We start from the raw sequence: 22,075 nt of genomic DNA on the forward strand, positions 1-22,075 counted from the left end.
CGTTAACTGGTGTTGGAAGGCGTGTAAGGGTGTGTGTGTGTGTGGGGGGGAGCCACATATTACTCCCAAGTGAGGGAGTGCCAAAGGTTAGGGGTGGCCAAGGAATGAAGCAAGAAGGGGCTATCAACTTTGGCCCTATGTGAGCACAAGTTTTTAAACTTGCAGAACCTCATACATTTTGTTTTATGAGAATTCATCATCATCATCATCATCATCATCATCATCATCATCATCATCATCATCATCATCATCATGGCTTATATTCTGCCCTTCCCGCAAATGGGCTCAGAGTGGATGACAACAAAAGTTAAAACATTTCACAGTAAAAATTAAAAACTTCATAAAAGTCATCCATAGTAAATAATTAAAACGGATTTAAACTGAGCTATAAACAAAACAGATGGCACAGCAGTTTAATATGGTAGCCACAAAAACTGGAGCTGCCAGGCTGTAGACCAAACTATGGGTCTTCACCTAATGGGCCATTTGAGGATGGAAGGTTCAGAAAGCAGGGGAGGCCAAAAGATTGTGTGTTCTTTTTAATAGCGACGTGGCCTCTTGGAAGCTTAACAGAAAGGCAGCTTGTAAACCTTTTAAATAAAATTAAAATAAATACATCCAGTTGGTGATCCCTAACCCTGGTGGTGAAATTTTAATGAACTAAATAGACAACTTGCTGCCCTTTAATGGTCCCCCTCAAATGACAGGGCAAATGGCAGGGGCAGCCCTGAAAATGAACACCGCCGTCTCTCCTAAATGCCCATTTGCAATGAATGGTGGGTAACTAATTCTGGTCTTGGGATGCCTGTTTAAAACCGAAGCACTTGGGTTATTTACATCAGAGGCAGAGCAAAATAATGACCTTTGGCAGTACAAGGGACACTGGCACTGCTAGCTAGGCTGTTTAAAAAGCAGGGAAACAGAACTGGCAGAGCTGCTCGTTCATTGTACGTGGACGGGCAGATACTTGGCCTCCTTGTCCTTCAGGCAACTCAGCTGGAAAATTGAAAAAGTAAAATCTCACGGGGGAAAAAATCCCACCCAAAACAAAAACAGATGCTACATCTGAGGCGAGATATCCTGAGCAAATAAATTACAAATGCATAAATAAATAAAAGGTCACCGGCTCGCCATGAGCCGGCCACTCAAGTATCCATTTTAATTTGCAGAAGGATGAGCACCAGGGTTAACCCTGAAGTTTCAAGAGGCGCTCAAACCTACGCCTGGGCCATTATTTATTTAATTCAATTATTCATAGGGTAATAATTACCAACATTTATCAAATCCTGGCATGAGAGAAGAGGGCAGGGGCTGCAAGCATAGCCAAGTAGGCAGGGGGAAAAAAATGCTGCCAGCTTCTCTACATCGTGGGCTTCTGATGGTTGCCCAATCCTTCTGCCTGTCAAAAGTCCTCAACCAAGCCCTGGCTAAGGACGTTTGGGTGGAAGGGCTTACAACAAACAAAATTACAATAAACCTAGCATGAGGCTGCCCTCACACTAAGAAGGGAGGTTACCACTAGCCCATTCAAGTCTGTCCCAACAGCTCGGGAGCAAATGGGCAAGTCTCCCAGCCAGCCCCGTAGCTAGGGACTTTTTTGGGAGGGGGCCATGGTTTTGAGTCAGTTTCAGCGTGCTGGTCAATTTCACGCCATGGCACCCCTGGCTCAGCAGAAGGCTGCTTCTCTCCCCCTCCCGCTTTTGACATCTTGCATAAATTATCCGCCCCCCCCCCAGTTAAAAAAGTGTGGCTGTCTTCCACCCCGGGTGTTTGAAGTCCAAAGAAGATTTAAGTGGGGGTGTTTCTCAGTCAGAGTGCAAAGTGGCGCGCAGGTGGTTTGAGGTCAGTGAAGGCAAAACCCACAAGTAAAATATAATTATTTTATTAAGGTGCAAAAAAAAAAAGTTTAAAAGACAACAGGACTGTGAGGGAAAATAATAAAACTAAAAGTTAAGTTACTAACTAATACAGTAAGACAAGGTTCCAGGGTACCAGATGTTAATCTATCTCAGGCTGAAGGTCTCAGGATCAAAGCGGCTCTCTTTCTCCAGAGTTATCCTGGGCCAGCAAGCATTATGGCCCTCATGAGTGAGCAATCAATCAATCAGGATGGCTGCCAGGAGGATAGTAACTACTTGGTGCACAGTCACCATAAAGCAAGAAGCTAAGCTAATAGGGTTGCCAATCCCCAGTTGGAGGCCCTCCCTCCCCTTCAGGGTTATCAGAAAGGGGGGGAGAAAATGTCCACTGGGCACTCCATTATACCCTATGGAGACCGATCCCCACAGGGTATAATGGGAGAATCAATATGTATGTATCTGGGGCTTGGAGGGGATGTTTTTTGAGGTAGAGGCACCAAAATTGCAGCATACCATCTGGTGCATCTCTTCAGAAAACCCTCCAAGTTTCAAAAGGATTGGACTAGGGGTTCCTATGAGTCTCAAAAGAAGGTGCCCCCCATCCATTATTTCCAAAGGAGGGAATGCATTTAAAAGGAACATGGTCCCTTTAAATGTGACAGCCAGAACTCCCTTCAGACTTCAATTGTGCTTCTTCCCTCCCCTCTCCCTGAGGCTCCTGGAAAGTCCCCTGCCAGCTTGTCAGCCTCACCTGGCAACCCTATAAGCTAATGGTGAAAAGCAACTAACTGTTTTATGGGCAAAGGTCTCTAATTGAATCCAGATCTGTTGAGCCAATCAGAACCCTTAGGGGTGATGTAAGTGTTGCTGGGCACATGATCTATGGGGTGACTTAACCAGAGGGAAAGAAATGAAACTTACTGCAGATTGGTCCGTCTCGTTCCCACAGGTGAAATCCATAGATAAACCTCAATTGCTTGTAAAGTGAATTGATAGCTGGTGTAAGGCAGAACCTCCCTATATCCAGTTGGATCTTATCTAACCTAGGAAGGTCAACATTCTCTGTGTCTTTAACCATCTCTGGGAACACTCTCTAGGCCACACCTGCAGCCTGAAACAAAGATTTTTACAAAGGCCAAAATTTTCAAGGAACCATTTTCTTTACAGGCTTCTGATGGTTGCCCAATCCTTCTGCACTGTCTGGTTCCAGCTGAATAGTCTCCTCTGGTTTGAGTACACAATGGTGGCAATGCAGAATGCCATGCATTTGGAGCCTGCAGTGACTTCCAGTTTCTTCAAGCTCAGTTTTTCACTAGCATGGAACAGCAACTGACAAAACATGGCCACTAGCTCTACTGTTGCTGATTGTCCTCATAGCTCAGCGTCTGCCACACACCATTAACACCATCCAGTGCCTGCCAAAAATGGCACCCACGTCTTAAAAGCTGTTTGAAATGTTTTCCTTTTTTGGTATCACACGAGGGATTGAACTTTGATGGATAGGTATACCATAATGGGCTTCAAATTCTTGATGGATAGGCATACTGTGATAGGCTCCAAATTCTCCTCTTGGTACAAATAGCTCAAAGTGGATCATGACAGAGCCTATTAGTTGCCTAACATCATGTTTTACAACCTAAGACCAGCCTTTGCACCCATCTGCTTTCAGACCATGCAATCTACCATGTTAACAGGATGCTACTCATACAAACAAGTTGATCAGCGTATTTGTGTCTGTGCTACGGCAGAGGCTGAGGATCCTCCTCACTACATGCTGCATTGTAATGTCCTCTATACTAGAACCCGCATATAAAATTCTGGCAGCCATCTAACCCAGTCTGACTGCATGCACAGCTGCCTACATATATAGCAGACTTATATGCCCTGATGTGAGGGCAATCTGGCTGCAACATCTGCCATCCCATTGATTGCCAAGGTTGATTCGGCTGAACTGGCCGGCTAGGCGGGTGTCCCCTCCCTCCCTCACCGCTCCATGTGAGTTCCTCCTGAAGATGCAAGCTTGGTGGAAAAGGACAACCATCCCAGAGAGAAGGCGTAGAGCAGGGGTTTCAAACGTGCAGCCCAAGAGCTGGAACCGGCCCATCCAGGGCTCTTATCTGGCCTGTGAGCAACTGGTGCAAGAAATGGAAGGCAGGAGGCTGCCTGGGGGGAGGCGCGGGTGCACACGGTGAGGTGTGTGTGGCTAGGGGGTGAGTATGGTATCTCTTGGGGGGTGGGAAACTAGTCTTGCATAATATTAAATACGTTTATTAGGGATTTTGCGCATTCCCCAGTAAATCGATTGTTATCACTCCTAGGAATCAATTGCTTTTGTTCGTATTTTGAGTAAAAAATTAGTATCATTAATTGGGTTGGCCTGCATCATTTATAAAATTTATATCTCCGGTACCTGGCATTTCATTTTATGGCAGACATGGCCTGGGAAAGTAATTTTTATGTCAGATCCAGCCCTCGTAACAAACGAGTTTGACACCTCTGGAGTAGAGTGTACCATTCTTTGGTCAAGGGTATATGAGAGCTGCACTCCCCTGTTAGAACCTCCAAACAAGCAGACCTATATGCTCTGGCTGCCAAGAAAATATGTGCAAAAAGGGTGTCAAACTTAAAATGTGTAGTTTTGCAATCTGTTTTAATTGTGTGGCATCTCTTATCCGGATGATTGTTTTTATCCTTTGGCCGCACGCAGTGAGCATTCACTATGTAACGAGGGATCAAAAGTAAAGCTTCTGTCCCCACCCTGATTTGAGGGAAGGGAAGACAAAGCAGCTCTCTTTCTTCTCCCTTTTGCAGCTTCACTTTGTAGCTATTTTACTCAGTGGATGGAGTCAGAATGTGAATCCCCATTCATCCACCAAGCAGCAGTAAGCTGGAAACTTACGCATTCAGCAGCTGTTTGAGTTGCTTGATGCCATGTGGACGTATCAGCTCAGAATCCAATCGTGAGCGCTGAACAAGGAAACTTTCTCTGCTAAACAGTTTCGCTGAGAACTCTGAGCCATATCTATATAAGAACAGAATTATTCTAACAAAATAGAAGAGCGTGGGTCCTTGCTAACTGACTGCCTTCAATATCAATCCAGGCGCATCATCCTAGTAGGAATCTCAAGCAGTGAAATTCTCATCTTAAAAGGAGGGTTTTTTTAGGAGACCACCCCTAAGTCAAGCTTTGATGAAGCCTGTAGGTTTTTGATGATCTATGCCACTGAGAACTGACATTCTATCTATAGCTATCAGATCCGTGAAGGTAAAGATTTTTAAAAACCATTTTGGTCTCGTCCAGCTACAACAGGCAGGGTATGGAAGTACAGCTAACTGAATGATGGACACTGATTTTCAGATCCTTCATTTTCAGCAAGATAACACCCGGACTATTTTGAAAGGTGTCAGTCAAACTGGTTGGAGAAAATAGGTTTTGAAAAGCTTGAAAATGAGAACCCCAAATAAAAGTTGAGACAAGGATGTACAATTACACTTAAAAAAAAAAAATCTCAAGTATGTGGACTAGAGGCGATAAAACACTGATTTGTTCTCAGTAGCAAGAAATATTCTGTGCTCAACACTTTGGAGAAGTGGGAGCAGAAGTGTACTGTTCCTCCACAATCAAATGAATTTGTAGGGGAAAAAAGCTTATTTTCCAAATCCCTGCCCCTTTCTTAATTCTGCCCAGTCTCTTCATTCTTTTACTTAACTGAACTGACCATTTCCTGTTCTGCCTCTCCCTGAAAACTTTGTTACTAATTTTTTTTTTAAACAATGCCAACCAGGGAAAAAACTAAAATGGAAATTCAACCTGAGCAGCAAGCTGCTGCCATGTTAAAATTAACCCAACAACATCCAATTAGATAAACTGTTTTCCATTTCTGCTTAGCTACCAACATTTTTATCTGTGTTAAGTGTATTAAGTGAAGAATTAATGACAGGGGGAAGAAAACCCCTGCAGGTTATTGTAAATCCCCCATAATAACAACCTCCAAATTATCACTTGCTGTACAAGCAAATACATTACTTAAAATGGAAAGTCTTTTGATAAAGAAAATATTTATTACCCAAGCTGCATTAAGCGGAATGTTTTTGCAACAGCAAGGATGAAAACAGTGCAGATTAGAGCTGCTAATCTTCCATGTTCTGGGGTGAGGAAACAGAAGCCAGTATTATGAAAAGCTTACGGCAAAATAAGCTGAGAATTGTTGCATGCTTGTGGCCAGGTGAAGAAATGTTATCTAAATTCTAACACCATGGGTGCATGTTTGAGTGGGTGAGTGTGAGAAAGGGAAAGATTAATTTGGGATTCCTCTAGCTTCATTTAAAAACATTCAAAGCATGGGAAGACTGAGAACAGATAAACTATGAATGGTGAAGTGAACAATGTCCCCAGCTTTAATGTTAACGTCAACTATATGTTGATTTTAATACATAACCATTAGATTGTCAAAAAGCAAGAGTTGAAGTTGGAAGCAAATTACACAGGCAGGAAGGTAATATTGTGAAGCTCTTGTTCCAGATATGGGACTATGTTCCGAATCCTCCATCATATAAAACCAAACAAAGGCTGCAGTCTCAAGCACTAAATAATCCACTTTCAATGCACTTTCCAACTGGGTCTTGCCAGTTCACACAGTAAAATCCAGTTGGAAAGTACTCTGAAAGTGGACTGAAGGTGGATTATTTAGTGTGTGTGAACACAGCCAATAATTCCTCTGCAAACCTTGATTTGTCCTCATACAGAAATAATTTCTTTCTTCTTGCTTGGGTTTTTCCTACACACAGAAAACCAGCTGTGTTAGAGAGAAGGCTAGAATAGAAACCGTCTTATTGACATTCTAGTATTATATCTGGAAGAAGCCTCTTCTCCCAAGGTGAAGTAATCCAACATGAGGTTTCCCCCCATGTGGTCTGAAGAACCTTTCTTATAACTGCTCTGCTAAGATCCACCAACCATTCTCCTCCACAGTAGATGCTAATTTGTGTAAAATAAATACAATCTAAGCAGGCTTCTGTCCCTGTACTATAGACAATAAATTATGGACACATTAAATTCCAGAGGAGATGCCATTGTTTGCTCCATGTGTCGATGTTGTAGTTATGAAAAAATAGCACTAAACACCAAATAGAAACTATATAACATTTGCAAGCACCTACCGACCTCTGAAAGACAAGAACATTTCCCACCTACTGACCTCTGAAAGACAAGAACATACATTGACCTTACCCTCAAGACATTAGAAAGCCTCTAAAACATCACTGGTGCCAAACAAACACAATTATTTTATGTCAATGTACTCAAAGAATATTGCCTTGAGCTTCGGTGAGTCTACTGAATGCAGATTTCTATCGAGTTGATCATTTTAGTTATACTGAGAATCATTCAGCCCATTGTGAATACATCTCACCTTCTGGGATGATTTATTGGTGGCTTTAAGGGGGGGGGAACTCAGGGCAACCAAAATATTGATATAAGCCTGCCTTAAAAATACAAACTATTATTTTGTGAAAATTACATACAGGCCCCTTCAGGCAACGATCATCCAACTGAGCTGGTGACAAATCTGTTTACAGTACATAAAGCTTCATTCTCAATTGCACCTGATAACAAGCGACTGTTGCTCTTAGGAAGGAAAACAGGCCCCTGCCCGTGTGACCGGGGCCTATATAACATTTGCAAGCATTATGATACTGTAGTCTTTCCCACCTACTGACCTCTGAAAGACAAGAACATACATTGACCTTACCCTCAAGTCTTTAGAAAGCCTCTAAAACATCACTGCTGCCAAACAAACACAATTATTTTATGTCAGTGTACTCAAAGAATATTGCCTTGAGCTTCGGTGAGTCTACTGAATGCAGATTTCTATCGAGTTGATCATTTTAGTTATACTGAGAATCATTCAGCCCATTGTGAATACATCTCACCTTCTGGGATGATTTATTGGTGGCTTTAAGGGGGGGGGAACTCAGGGCAACCAAAATATTGATATAAGCCTGCCTTAAAAATACAAACTATTATTTTGTGAAAATTACATACAGGCCCCTTCAGGCAACGATCATCCAACTGAGCTGGTGACAAATCTGTTTACAGTACATAAAGCTTCATTCTCAATTGCACCTGATAACAAGCGACTGTTGCTCTTAGGAAGGAAAACAGGCCTTCGCCAGTTGAAGACAAATGAGAACAGATGCTGGGGGAAAATGGCACTACGCTGTTATTATAATGACAGATTAAAAGCGATCCAAATCTAAAAACAATTCTCAAGCTGCGTTCAGCATTCATTCTCTTCCCCTGGAAATACCTGTCCTCAGATGTACCGCCTAGAAAGCCAGTTTGTGGAAGCCAACCTGTTGCCAGGAAGAAAAGTCCACATTTTGGCAAGTTTTGCCTTTCGAATTTTGCTGTGAGACAGGAAAAATGCCTCATAGGAGTCTCATTATCCTTTAAGCAAGCTTTAGATGGACCTGAAATGAATACACTTTGACAGAATTAGCCTGGATTTTCTCTGATGTAAATGAGACAGGCAAGATGCTGAACACTGTACAGACATCTGCTAGAAAAAGACAGGAGCAGGAAGGCAAACCCAGCAAGCTCACGGCAACATGCTTTGATAGTATAATTGGAGAACATTTGCGGACTTTATGCTACGCTGCCTTAGAACTGTCTTTTAAAAAGCATGTTGTCAAGGAAGCTAAAGGGATATTAGATGCTGGGGAAAGGGGAACCAATATGCTTTCCTCTTGAGCTGGACGAACGTGCCTGTGATTGTCACCAAAGAATCCTAGTGTCGAGCAGAGGTCCCCAACCAAGACCTTTCCTGATGCCTGCCAAGTATTTTTAGAAAATAGGCGGGGGACTTTGCCTAGCAAGCCTTCTGATGGGCCATTTGAGATCTGATTGGTTGTGCAGATTTTTTTTTGATTTTTCTTTTTTAAATAATGTTGCTCTGGCAGAAGTTGCCATCACAGTACAAAGATTTTCACTGTGTGACTGAATGCGGCAGCCATTTTATAGCAGCCATTTTGTGGCTGAATTCCATTGTGTCAGAATTCCAAAGGTGATCACAGGCTCCTAAAGGTGCATGCATGTGTGTGTGGGGGGGGGAGGCTGATGTAGAGGAAGCCACATCTGAATCTTTCTCCCCATGCACTGGTGCAAGCACATACAGCAGGGTATCATTTGCCTCCAAAATGCTAATGTTACACCCTGCCCAAGGGTTCTCAGAATCAGCAAAGAAAGTCTTAGCAGGATGTCTCTAAGATTGCAGGCAATTAAATAGGGTTAGGGTTAGGTTGTGGCTAACTGACAGAGTATGTGTTTTACATGCAAAAGGTATGAGATTCAACCCCTGGAATCTCCAGTTAAAAGTATCAGTTACTAGGTGATAGTGTAAGATAAGGGACCAGTGAATGTAATTTATGAATGTGATTTCAGATATTTCTCTTGACATGTAGAATGCCAGCTGCCACTGTGCCTTATTAGCATTTAGCCTAGCACGAGGAGATTTAGAATAGAATCAATTAAAGGTCCTTTTTTTAGAGTCAGCAAATAATAGAATGGAATGTATACTTTGAAATTATAAGCTCCCCATCTGAAGGACATCTTACAGCAAAGTTATGAGATGCAAAGACTCTGAATGTTCCCAAAACAATATCTTTCTTCACAGAACAGAGCATCTGGCACCAGGAAGTCTGCCAAGTTGTATGCCTCTTATCAGAGAACTCCCCATTTTTAAGTTGAAGCAAATAAGTTAGGAATGATGCCAAAAGAAGGCCCCTTTGTTCACTGATGTTCTCCACTGTTCCGGGACCAGATAAGCAGACGTAATCACTGACACTTATGATCAACAAAGGAATATGCCAATAGAGAAGTGCCAGCTCAAATGATGCTCTGATGATGATACCTGTTGGACACCAGTTAGGGATTTCTTTATATGTAAACCGTCATGATGTCGTTTGGGGTATAAGATCTACTGCCCTTCCTGGTTGGAGCAAAATACAGCTTGATGTTACTGGGTGCTGAGGTATCCAGTCCTGTATTTATTTCAATAAACAGATATCTATCCTCTCCCTGGTCTCCAACTGTGTGTTCTTTATTCGGCCCCGGGAGCACACGGGGCACAGATTTGTGCATCAATAGGAAAGACCTCTGATTGAGATTTTGCAGAACTGCTGCTACTAGACAATGTTGACCTTTATAGACCTACTGCCAGTGTAAGGCAGCGTCACATATTCAAAGTCATCATTGCCAATGCCTCCCTTTAGAGCATATCTAGAAAATAGCTTTCCAGAGGAATATCTTATATCTGGAATCACCAAGAGTGCCCCGAGAGAAAGGGGGAAGAGAGACTGGGATTCCACCATGCTAATGGGAAACCATCCACAGAGACCTTGCAGCCTATGCTGATCAGGTCTTATGGATCTGCAAAGAACCAGTGCAGGATGAGGCTTTCAGGAGATCAGGATTACAAAAGTCAGAATCACTTAAAAAAATCAAGGGCCTTTAAAATGTAGGTCACAAGGACTATTATACCAGAATAACAAAATATAATAATCCAATTAAAAAAAACAAATGAATAAAGAGTAAATGCCAATAATGTATCAGCAGAAACCAACACAGATATTAATCCCTGCAGTCTAGTGCACAGCGGCTTGTTGTAATAGAGTATTTTGTTCTGACATCCACCTGCAAATCAGTAGCCTCCTTGACAGCCAGGATACTCGGAGGCCTCTTGCTCTGGGATGCACAGGAGGCAGGACTGAAGATGAGGGCTTCATCCCAGGGGAACAGAATTTCCTTATGTTGCCAGTTTGTGAAAAGCTCTCTTGTGAACTACCTGAGCATGATACCAAACTGGCTCACAAAAAGGAGGAAACGTGACATTAAGGAAGCCCTTCAAGAGCTCACTTAGCAGCAGAACAAATTCTAAACCATCCGATCTCTTGTGGTCCTGAGAATGAAAGAAATAAAAGACTCACAGGGTGTTTGCATTAAGGGCATCCTGTTTTTCAAGAAGAAAAGAGATTTACACAGAGTTGACAGAACAAAGCCTTCGTTTCTCTCTCAGGAGCAGGATGACACTCTTGACACTTGAGACATATAAATGTCCATCCCTAGGGAAAGTCCCTTCTAGAAACACATTTGGCTACCCCTTGAGGAAGTCTGAAGAAGTTCAAACAATTGGAGCTCCTTCCTGATAAACTGGAAAAAGACAAAAACTGATATGGATCGCTCAGATAAGCCCCAACTCAATTGCTTTTGTTTCTGCCCCCAGGAACTTAACACGGTTTTACAAAAAAACCCTTAGAAGTTCAATAAAGTTGTTTAGGAAATCAGCATTGTGTCATGTTTCTTTCTTGAAATAAACATTTCTCATTTTTTGAAAGAAGTGACAGCTAATAATTAATGCCGGTATAAAGAGGATAATGAAACACAAACAAGTCTTCCATGGATAACTATTAAGAGCCCACATGGAAGACCTCATACTGCTTGCAAAATCCCTTTGCATTCCAACTCTCAGTTTGACTGTGGGGGGGGGGAGACCCCAAACAAACCTCTTGAAGGTCTCCTGCTGCAAGGTAGAATGGGACTCTGCCACTAAGTTACTTGTTCTGCCATCCTAACTACAAGACTATTAGTTCAAATACTGCATATGAAACAGAAAGCTGTGAGAATGGCAAGCCAGTACTATTAAAAAAATGTATCGCAGAGCCAGCGTGGCATAGCGGTTGGAATGTCAGGCTGATAGACCCAGTTTCGAATCCCCACCCTGCCACGAAAGTTTGCTAGGTGATCTTGGGCAACTCACACACTCTCAGCTTAACTGGCCACCCCGGATCGTCCGCGTGAGGATGACATGGAACAGGGGAGAACCTTGCTGTAAGGTCATTGGGTTCCCACTGGAAAGAAGAGTGGGGTATAAATAAATTGATTTCTTGGATGCATCCAATGCTTTGAGTCTGAGGGTTTTTATTTGGAGGTGAGCTTCCAGTGAAACCCATGAGACTTGTATTTGTGTGTATTATTTTTAGGATCATAGGGCAAGCCTCCTCCGAAAAGCCAAATACTACTTAGGACGCACTGTTGAAATACTGTTGTTTGCTCCCACATATTTGGGGAAACATGGGGTGCTTTCACTCCTTATCTTGCTTATCACCTTTATTAAGGCCTATTCTCTTAATCTATTTCCACTTATTGGTAATAAGCATGAAATTGGGTTTACTCGCTAGAAAGGCATCCATGCTGCCAGGGTGCTTGCCCAACTCTACAGAATAAGGGCAATTAGGCTTGCCAAGTCCCCACGGGGGGCGGGGAAACCCCCGCCCCAGAGGCCCGTTCCCCACCGCCGGCGGATCGGGCCCTGGGGGGAACCCCACCCCCAAAGCACGGGACGTGCCCGGCGTCAGCACGTCACTTCCAGGTGACGTGCTCGCGGCGCGCACGCGCAGGCACTGGGAGTCCCCCGCTGCGGCTTAAGGTAGGACTTGGCAACCCTAATGGCAATGCAAGAGTGCTTCATCAGTGGACTTCAGCTATATTACTTTTCTGGTGGATGCAAGGGGACATTCAGCATTACTGATGACACTGCAAAATCTAAGGCTGCCTACTTGGGCAGAACACTCCATGTAGGTCAAAATCCAGTGGAGCTATAGAATTCAAGTGTATGGGTATGCACACACAAAGCATCAGTAACAACCTTCAGTTTATGTACTATACTTCTGATATAGCCTCTTGGAAGAAGACAGCAGGCAGGTTCAGATACCTACCACAAAAACTCCCCCAAACATCCAAAGTAATGTGCACAAGAGCTCTAGACTGTCACAACATTGGGGGGGGGGGCAATAGAAAACATTTATTATTCATATTGCAATCTTTGTCATGAATATTAGGTAAAGGTAAAGGTTTCCCTTGCTCAAAAGCCAGTCAAATCCGACTCTAGGGCATGGTGCTCATCTTCGTTTCCAAGCCGAAGAGCCAGCACTGTTCAAAGACATTTCTGTGGTCATGTGGCTGGCATGACTAGATGCTGAGGTGCATGGAACGCTGTTACCTTCCCACCGAAACGGTACCTATTTATCTACTTGCAATTTCTTGCTTTTGAAATGCTAGGTTGGCAGGAGCTGGGATCAGAGATGGGAGCTCACTCCGTCATGAGGCACTTGGGTCTCGAACTGCTGAACTACTGACCTTCCGGTCTGCAGTTCAGCATCTTAACCCCTGAGCCACCACAGCCCCGATTGACATTAATGACTCCATAATCAAAATACATAATTTACTTCCATCATTGTAGATGAATTCTTATTAGAGACATCAGATGATTGCAGGGACTATGCTGCATGCCCAACAAACTTGCTCACATATTGTGTGCAAGATACATGCCTTATAATTGGATCATATTTAATCAATGAACTGCTGAAACTATTTAATGAGAATAAAATTGACATACAAGTTCTGGACTAAGCACTGGAACTGTGTACTTCACAGTCTGCATAATGTGCCATATGATGGTGTGCTTACATGAAATATATCCTAACCATGTGAGCCACGCATCCCTTTTGAACAGCAGACTGATTACGCAGGCAAGCTATATACACATTAAGATCTACAGGAGTAAGAACCTGATCACACAGCAGACTGGCTTAGATCCAGACTAGACATTACCACGGGGACACGGGGTGCTTGTGAGTACGATTCTTCCTCCTCCCCTAAAATGGGACCCCCAGAAACAGGACTTCAGGAGGCATTTCAGGCTGCTATTGGGGGAGACGATCTTGCCCAAGAATCCGTGCCCACAGAAATGTCAAGTCTGGATCCAACCTACTCTATACTTGTGTGAGTGGGGATGAAAATGTGTGTGTGACCTTAAGAGTAGCTCCCACACACAGCTGTGTGCAGAGTCCAGAGTACCCCGCCCTTCGACAGTGACTGATCAATGGAATTGACTCTCGTAACACTCAAAAACATTTCTGACGACTGATAGGAAGAACTAAAAACAAATAGCATGGCACCAGAAAACAAGTTAGAATTCAGAAGATGAAGTAGCTACATAATAATAATTTAAAAGCAAGCACACAGACAGTCAAAAAGGCGGCTGCAGATTTCTCCGCAAATAAATGGCAACAGACTGGGAGCATCATCTTAATCTGGCAGCTAATAAACAGGAAAATGCAATCGCTGTTCAAACCCTCAATGATATTCACTGTCAACGCAATTTCGCGTAATAGTGGACCTCCACTTTAGCTTGCCTTATTCCATCCATCAACACTTGAAGGATACTCAGGAGTAGTATAATGTGAGATTCGGCCACAAACTGTGCCTGGCTGCTTCCATGTATGTAACTCTGAGGAAAAGAGAGGAAGAGAAATGAATAATAGATCACTTTGTGCAGAAGATTTAAACAAGGACATCATTAGCACTGATATATTTGAATGGAATTAAAAAAACAAAATCATCCTGGTAACACAAAATACAAAGGAAGAGGGACATGTACAGAAGTCACAGGAAGGTATCAGTACAATTCACCTTAATACATTCTTGCTGCAAGCCAAATAACTTTAAATGCTGGGAATAACCTTCAGGGCGGGGCTGAAGCCTTCATGCCCAGTGTGTGCACTCCCTGAGGCAAGTGCTACTGAAGGCAGAACAGGGGATGAGATGAACCCTCCGATTCATCAGGCAGCTCTTGTGGTTTTAAGGTAAGAGTGCCAGAATTTATTTGTTGTCGTTGTTGTAATTCATATCTTCATCTACTTCTGACATTACCGGGGAGGGGGAAAAAAGCCATTTATTAAACCATTTAAAAGTAACATCTATTATTTGAGTCCAGACTTCTAACCACTAAGCCAGGGGTCGGTGATTTTTTATAATTAAACAAGCCAAGCTATGCCAAAAGTTAGAGCAGGAGAACAACAAAGAGCCCTTATAAGGCAGCCCCCTGACATAACTGAAATATATATAACTTCACGTTACTGATCACTGACAATTCGATTAATAAACAAAGAGCCCTTATAAGGCAGCCCCCTAACATAACTGAAATATATATAACTTGACATATCGATTAAGAACATTTTCTGCAGCCCTAACACTGGTTAGAAGAAAGTGACACCCATGATTCCTGACAACAGGTAATAAATATACACAGGAGTGCCCTGTGCAATCAGTTTAGTGCACTTCTATAAACCTAAGGATTTATTTAATCATTCTCACACACACACACATGAAATAAGGTCAAGTGAGGGAATGCCATACAAAATAGAAAATTCTTTACCCACTGGTAGAAGACAATGGTAGAGAGGGACAGACAGAATTTCCGGCAGATGGAATTCCATCGTTTTGGTGCCATGACTAGAATGCCCTTTTACCTGTTGTCACCCATATAATCTCAGATGATGTGGGGACCAGCAGCATGGCCTCTGAAGATGGTGAGCTCATAGGGTTTTCAAGGCAAGAGATGAACATGGTGGTTTGCCATTGCCTGTCTTAGCATAGCAACCATGGACTTTCGTGGTGGTCTCCCACCCAAGTGCTAAACAGGGCCAACCCTGCTTAGATTCTGAGATCAGTTGGCAGTCCTTAATGTATGCTGGTCCCAAGCTATGAAGAGTTTCAATGGTCAATACCAACTTCTTGAACTGGGCCATGGAAGCAAACTGGGAGTCAGTGCAGGTGGAACCTGACTAGAGTGATATGGTCCATATGATCCACAATCAGCATTTTGGCCACAGCATTCTGTACCACTGTAGCTTCCAGAAAGTCTTCTAGGGAAGCCCCATGTAGAGAATGTTGCAGTAATCTAATATAGAAGTTACCAGGGCATGCACCACTACGTCAAGATCTTTCCAACCTAGGAAAGATCAAAGCTGCTGAAAGGGGCTCCTGGTGATCAACATCACCTTCTTATCCAACAAGCTACATTCCAACAGCACTGCCAAACTATGAACCAGCTACTTTAAGGGGAGTACATCTCCATAAGTCCTATAAAATCAAGACATACCATTCCCTTTGTCACATAAATGCTCTTATTCTAGCATCCTACTGATCCCTCCAATATATCTTAACAATTTTTTAAAAAAAGAGTTGTATTTGGTTCTTCAATATCATAGACTGCCACAGTGTAGCATGAGATCATGAGTCCTCATTGGAGAAAGAAGAGGACAGCCAGTCCCCAAGCCCTGCCTTGGCAAATCCTTCCTGTGGGGCCGGAGTCTCAGGGTTTTCCTGAAGGGACCATGAGCTAGCACCAACACCGTACCCTGAGCCAGCAGGGCCGTCAGATTTGGAGGCCCCAATATGTACCTGCCCATGCCTAGGGGTGTGCATTTGAGTCTTCCCGAGCCAAAAATATAACTGAAAAATACCTTATCAGTATTTTTCGGGTATATTTTGGCATCCCAAAAGTATGTGGGATTTTTCGGGAAACCCCCCCCCCCAAAACAAAATCATGGTGGATATTTTCAGGAACCAGAAAGATTGAGGAAACAACTGAGAGGCAGGGAGGCTGCTCCTTGCCTGTCAGCTGTTTTTCCCCCACCTTCTTCTGCAGTCCATTAAAACCAGCCTGGTTTAAAGGGAGTGCAGAAAAAAAATCAGGGGAAAAAAGCTGTGTTTTGCGGCTTTGCCGCTCCTGGGTTGTTTGCTCCCCCACCCCACCTTGAGTCTATTGGACCCAGAAAGATTCAGGATTTCAGAAAAAATCCTGGATCTGAGTACTTTGCCAGTATTGGGATCCGGGATTTTTCAGAAATCCCGAATTTTAAAAAATGAAATATACGCAAACTGGGGGGGAAAAAAATCAAAAAGATTGCACACCCATACCCATGACCAGGACTGCCATAGTCTTCTGAAACACTCTAGGAGCAGAGGAGGTGAAGGGCTAGGACTGAGGCATGGACCAGGTAGATGGGTGCTTGGCAGCCTGTGGCCTCTCCTCTGATAAGGAAATGCTGGAAGAGAGAGACCAATACGTCATCAGAGGAATTGGGTCCCAGTACTCCTCATGAGTAGAGGAGATGAGTGAGCTTGCAGGGAAGAGCCTGCCATATTAACCAGCCAGACCTGTAGCCTATAGAAGGCTTCAGAGATGATCCGGCCAGTGTGGGATCAACTTCTCTGCAATCTTGCTGAGTATCCCACCAGTTGCCAGACCTGTCTCGCAGCCATTCTTGTTACCTGAACCTTGGGCTGCCTCCTGACTTTACCTTTGATTGTGTTATTGGACTCTGCACTATGACTTTGGGACTGTGACCCAAGAACTCCTCCGGTCAGACCCTGTGGGAACTGTGATTTGCCTCCCACCTGGTGGCCAGAACATGCAGTGAGCCGCATCCTGCTCTGAAGCCACATGTTGCAGACACCTGATGTGAGCTGTAATGTGTTGACTAAAGGCTATAGAATAGTCCAGTCTTAAATTTTTCTTGAAGGTTTATTTAAACTAAAGGACTGTTGTGTAATAGTGTTACGATTTTTATCCTATTGACTTGTATTTGTAACTGGTTTTGTCTGTACTTTTGTGACTTCTAGACTGTAACCGCTTGATTATTATTATTTTTTTCAATAAAAAAAAAAAACTTTTCTGCAATCTTGCTGAGTATCCCACCAGTTGCCAGACCTGTCTCACAGCCATTCTTGTTACCTGACCCTTGGGCTGCCTCCTGACTTTACCTTTGATTGTGTTATTGGACTCTGCACTATGACTTTGGGACTGTGACCCAAGAACTCCTCCGGTCAGACCCTGTGGTAACTGTGATTTGCCTCCCACCTGGTGGCCAGAACATGCAGTGAGCCGCATCCTGCTCTGAAGCCACATGTTGCAGACACCTGATGTGAGCTGTAATGTAGCCCCTAAGTGCTTCTTTACTGATGGTTCTCCTAGCTGGGATGGTACCCCATGTGACTGCATACTAGGCTAACCATCACCTTAAGGATGGTTCTGTATTGTTTGATGCTCATAAATATTGCAATTCACTGTAGCAGCATTCATTACATGCAAACCCCTCATCTCACACTCATGCTGAGCTTCTGTTATAAAATGTCCCTGAACCATATGCTTCATCATAATCTGCAGCCCACTCATTCTCATCTATACACACTACAAGAAAGGGGAAGGGGGATGAGGAGACCAGATCTTACTAGTCAGTTACCTCCAAAGCAGCCTAAAAACAACAGAACAAGATTAAGTCATATTTAGTTCTCTCTTTTACTGAAGAACACTTGTACAATCACTGACAAATGCACTACGTGCTCAAGGCACTGGAGTCCTGATGGGGAATTCACAATTTTTCAACAGCACAGGACAGATTTATTTGTCACCAACGATGACCCAAAACATCCAAGCTCTAGTGGCTTCCATCTGAGACAATCACCACTATATAGCAGGATGGTCAGATCATCAAAGAATACCCCCCGTTTTGCCCGGAAAAAGCTTGGAATGACCCCCAAAATGGAAGATCTAAACCCTCCTGTAATGTATCAGGTTCCGACCGTGTGGTCAGCTTGGGCGCCACGCGGTCAAGCGCAAGCGTTGAGCTTCGCTCTGATAAGCAAAGGACGATGCGGATCCTAGCCCGCACCAATCAGACGGCTAGGCTCTGGGCCCAGAGCCTATGGGACTCTCGGCCACTAGTTGGGACCTATTGGGAAGTGGGGGGGTGTTCTGGGTGGTGGATTCGTGGGGGATATAAGCTGGCCTGCGAGCTGGCTAAAGGTGTCTTGTTCTGCACTAATAAAGTACGCTAAGCTGAATCACTCGTCCGTCTGTGTACTTTTCACCTCCCCAAAACAACAGCGTTGTCTGTGCACGTGCAGACAAAGCTCCTCTGCGCTGGGCAGGTAGCAGAGTGAGTGAGTGAGTCACACTGGCTGATGCTGCTGAGGCGGCGAAGCAGCCGGGTGGGCGGGCAGGGGAGTCACTGTTGCCACTGTTGTAGAGGCAGTGAAGTGGCTGGACAGGGGGGGGGGGGAGCTGCCGTCTCTGCTGCTGTTGAGGCAATGGAACAGCCAGGTGGGTGAGTCACCACTGCCCCCATTGAGGCAGTGGAGAGGCTGAGCAGGTGGGACAGCTAAGGAGCAGAGAGATAATTATTTCCAGCTGCCTGGCCCACATTCGCTGTTTGGGGCAGGGGAGAGGAGGGACTATTGTTGTCAGCGGCAGGCATGGGGGTGAGAGAGAGGAAGAGTGGACGAATGATGGGAGGGAGGAGGGAGAAAGAAAGAGACAAAGTATGTGTGTCTCTGTGTGTGAGGGGGTATGACAGTAGGAACTGTGGAAGAGAGAAAGAGATTTAAAGAGAGAATCCGTGACAGCAGGTGTTGGGGGATGCGAGAATGAGAGAAAGACCGACAGGCATTAGTGGGGAGACAGAGAGGAAGAGTGACAGGAGGAGCTGTGGGGAGGGAGAACAAGAGAAATAGTGATGGGTGGGGGACAGAGAAAGAGAGAACATGAAAGATAGACAGACGGTGAGAGAAGGGGTGGGGGGGAGAGGTGGAGCAGCTAAGGGGGTAATGTGATGGCTGATCCCGCGCGTTCCTGTGGGTCCCCTGCTTGTGAATGTATTGTATATGACAATATTTTCTGGAGCACCTATAAGGGCTAAGAACTGCACACAAAATGGAAGACAGACCAGCCCTTCCCTCAGCGCTTACAATGTAAGTCAGTGTCCAAGAAAAGGTAAATGATGAGGAAAGGCAGAGAAGCCAGATTAGTTTATGGGTATGCAGATTAGTCTATGGGTATGCAATTTAAGCATGATGAAGGGAGTTAGCCACTTATGTTATGGACCGATTTGCAGTAACTGAAGGAATGAGTTCTTAGCATTATTTCTCCATCATTTCTTCTTTTACTTTCTCATTGACGATAACCATCTGGTTTCATGTACAACAGTGACAACTTCCCAGCTCTTATTTTAGACTGGCATTAGATAGACGGGTGGAGCAGCACACAGAAGGGGATTAAATGGCTGGGTGATCACCCCCTAAATTACTATTTGTGAAGGTATCTGAATGTAGAAACTGCTGTGGATACAAACAAGATTCTGCCAAAGCAAGCATATAGCAGCTTTCTTACCTAATATCTGTAGTCTGGGCAGCTGTCTCTAAATTTGCCCACCACTACACAAAACTCCTGCTTTTTTTTGTTGTTGTTGCCCCTCTTTAGATAGAATAAATAGGACTCCCTTCCCTCTGTAAGCAGGAGCCTCACAGCAATGGTATCAGATCTCAGCTTACCAGAAGGGAAGTTCACCTAAGGGATGGAAATTAACAAAAGAATTAAGCAACTTCTGCTAAGTCAGTTCCTTTATCCATAAAGTCACTGGCGTCATATAGTTACATGGCACAGAAGCACACGGCAATTTTGCCAAAAAAAGAAAAGAAAAAAGGATAGGTCTCAAAATGTAAATCATACCATGTAGGCATAATGCCACGACTTCAGGAGTTATAAGCAAACAGGCTGATGTACGATTTTGTTCGAGCAAATCCAGTTCTGGTTTGAAGAAAGAAGTACCAACACTTTTGAATCTATTGTCTGCTTTACACACTGCTCTACACACTAGCTATACCTTTCAAGTAGCTGTTTCCACGTAGAGGATTTTGGAGCATATGAACAGACTCCTCTTCACTGAGATACGTTCCCTGATGACATAAAAGTTGTAAGCTCATATCCACAAGAAGCTTTCAGGGCTGATACGGAAACACAGGCAAGTATCCCAGCAGAATTAGATCCCTTCCCCTATTCGCTACTCTTCAGGTAAAAGTATTAAAGATTATACCCAAGGTCTTCTTGTAACAGATGTGTTCCCTTTCCAAATCCACTTTAGTAATCAAAGTCACTGCAATGGCAAGTCACAATGGCCACAAGCCCAGAAGACTTCAGTAAGACTTCACTCAGTAGTAAAGGTCACTGCTTTAAAGATCCCTTTCTTATATTGCAGAAGATAAAAAGATTTCATCTCCTAATCTCGATTCGAGTGTGTGATGCCATTTAAAGCAATCACTGAATCTCGTAAAATGGACTTATCTCCAGGGGCTTTACTGTAACCTGTTGAAAAGAGCTGTAGGCTTTTCATACTGCTTAAGTGCCAGGTGACCTATTCAAAATCTGGGTTCTTTGATAAGTACAAATGATCAACTGCAGAGTGACCCAATTTCTACCACTTCACTGGGACTAGAATGCCATCAACAACTCCATTTTATTTGAGTTCATTTGGAAACCATTTTACATGGTCAGAATTTCAATTTGTTTACCCTCATCCAGTTCATCACTGACTCAAGGACAAAGCTACAAAGACCTAGTTTAAAGGGAAAAACTGGGCTGGATATCATGAGCAGGGAAGAGTCTCTGCACAGGTGAAGGTGCCACTGCTTTAAGCAGGCAGAACTGTAACTCCCTGCATCCTTTTCTGCTTTCCCATTGGAAACTGCCTGTCTACATAGTTGTGGAGGACTCCTCTATGGGTATGACTAAAGCTGAAACCAAGAACCTTATATATACATACACATACACATACATAAATACACACTACGTATGGATGCAAAAGTTGGACAATGTAGAAGGCTGACAGAAAGAAAATAGATTCATTTGAAATGTGGTATTGGAGAAGAGTTTTACAGATACCATTCCTCAGGACCTATAAGACGGAGCTCTTCCACCAGGCCTTCCGATTAGGGAGCTGCACTACACAAAGTGAGGCCCTGGCCTCAACATTAACATCAATATCAGCATTAATACCACCGTTAACAGCCTGCCACAACCCAGACGATAACTTTTTGCTGACTGCATACTTGTGAATGCTGCTCATTTCCGCCATCCTAATATTAGCCGTACTAGCACTTTATATCTTGTTATGTTTACGATTATACTGTTGTGATTTTATGAATTTTCCTGTTTTAGTTGTTTTATACAGTCTTTGTAAGCTGCCCTGGGACTGCTTTGCAGAGAGGGCGGAATATAAGTCAAATAAATAAATAATTGAAGCCTGAATTCTCCCTAGAAGTTAAAATGATTAAACTGAGGTTATTGTACTTTTGTCACATTATGAGAAGACCTTACTAGAAAAGAAAAGAACACTACAAAAAGTTGAAGGCAGCAGGGAAAGACGAAGGCCCAACATGAGATGGATTGACCCAACAGAGGAAGCCACAGCCTTCAGTTTGCAAGACCTGAGCAATTAATGACATCTGGGAGGTCATTAATTCATACGGTCACCATAAA

General features: G+C 43.6%; 1 protein-coding gene across 1 annotated transcript in view; it reads right to left on the reverse strand.

The window, feature by feature from the left end:
* Nucleotides 1-22,075, reverse strand: part of TUSC3 (tumor suppressor candidate 3) — a 192,130-nt gene that overhangs the window by 21,989 nt on the left and 148,066 nt on the right. The window contains exon 7 of the mRNA XM_015424290.1: nt 14,143-14,206. Coding sequence (XP_015279776.1) covers nt 14,143-14,206 — 64 coding nt within the window. The remainder of the gene's footprint in view (nt 1-14,142; nt 14,207-22,075) is intronic.

The sequence above is a fragment of the Gekko japonicus genome, unplaced genomic scaffold (assembly GCF_001447785.1).
Source record: "Gekko japonicus isolate JY-2015 unplaced genomic scaffold, Gekko_japonicus_V1.1 scaffold2358, whole genome shotgun sequence".
Lineage (NCBI taxonomy): Eukaryota > Metazoa > Chordata > Lepidosauria > Squamata > Gekkonidae > Gekko > Gekko japonicus.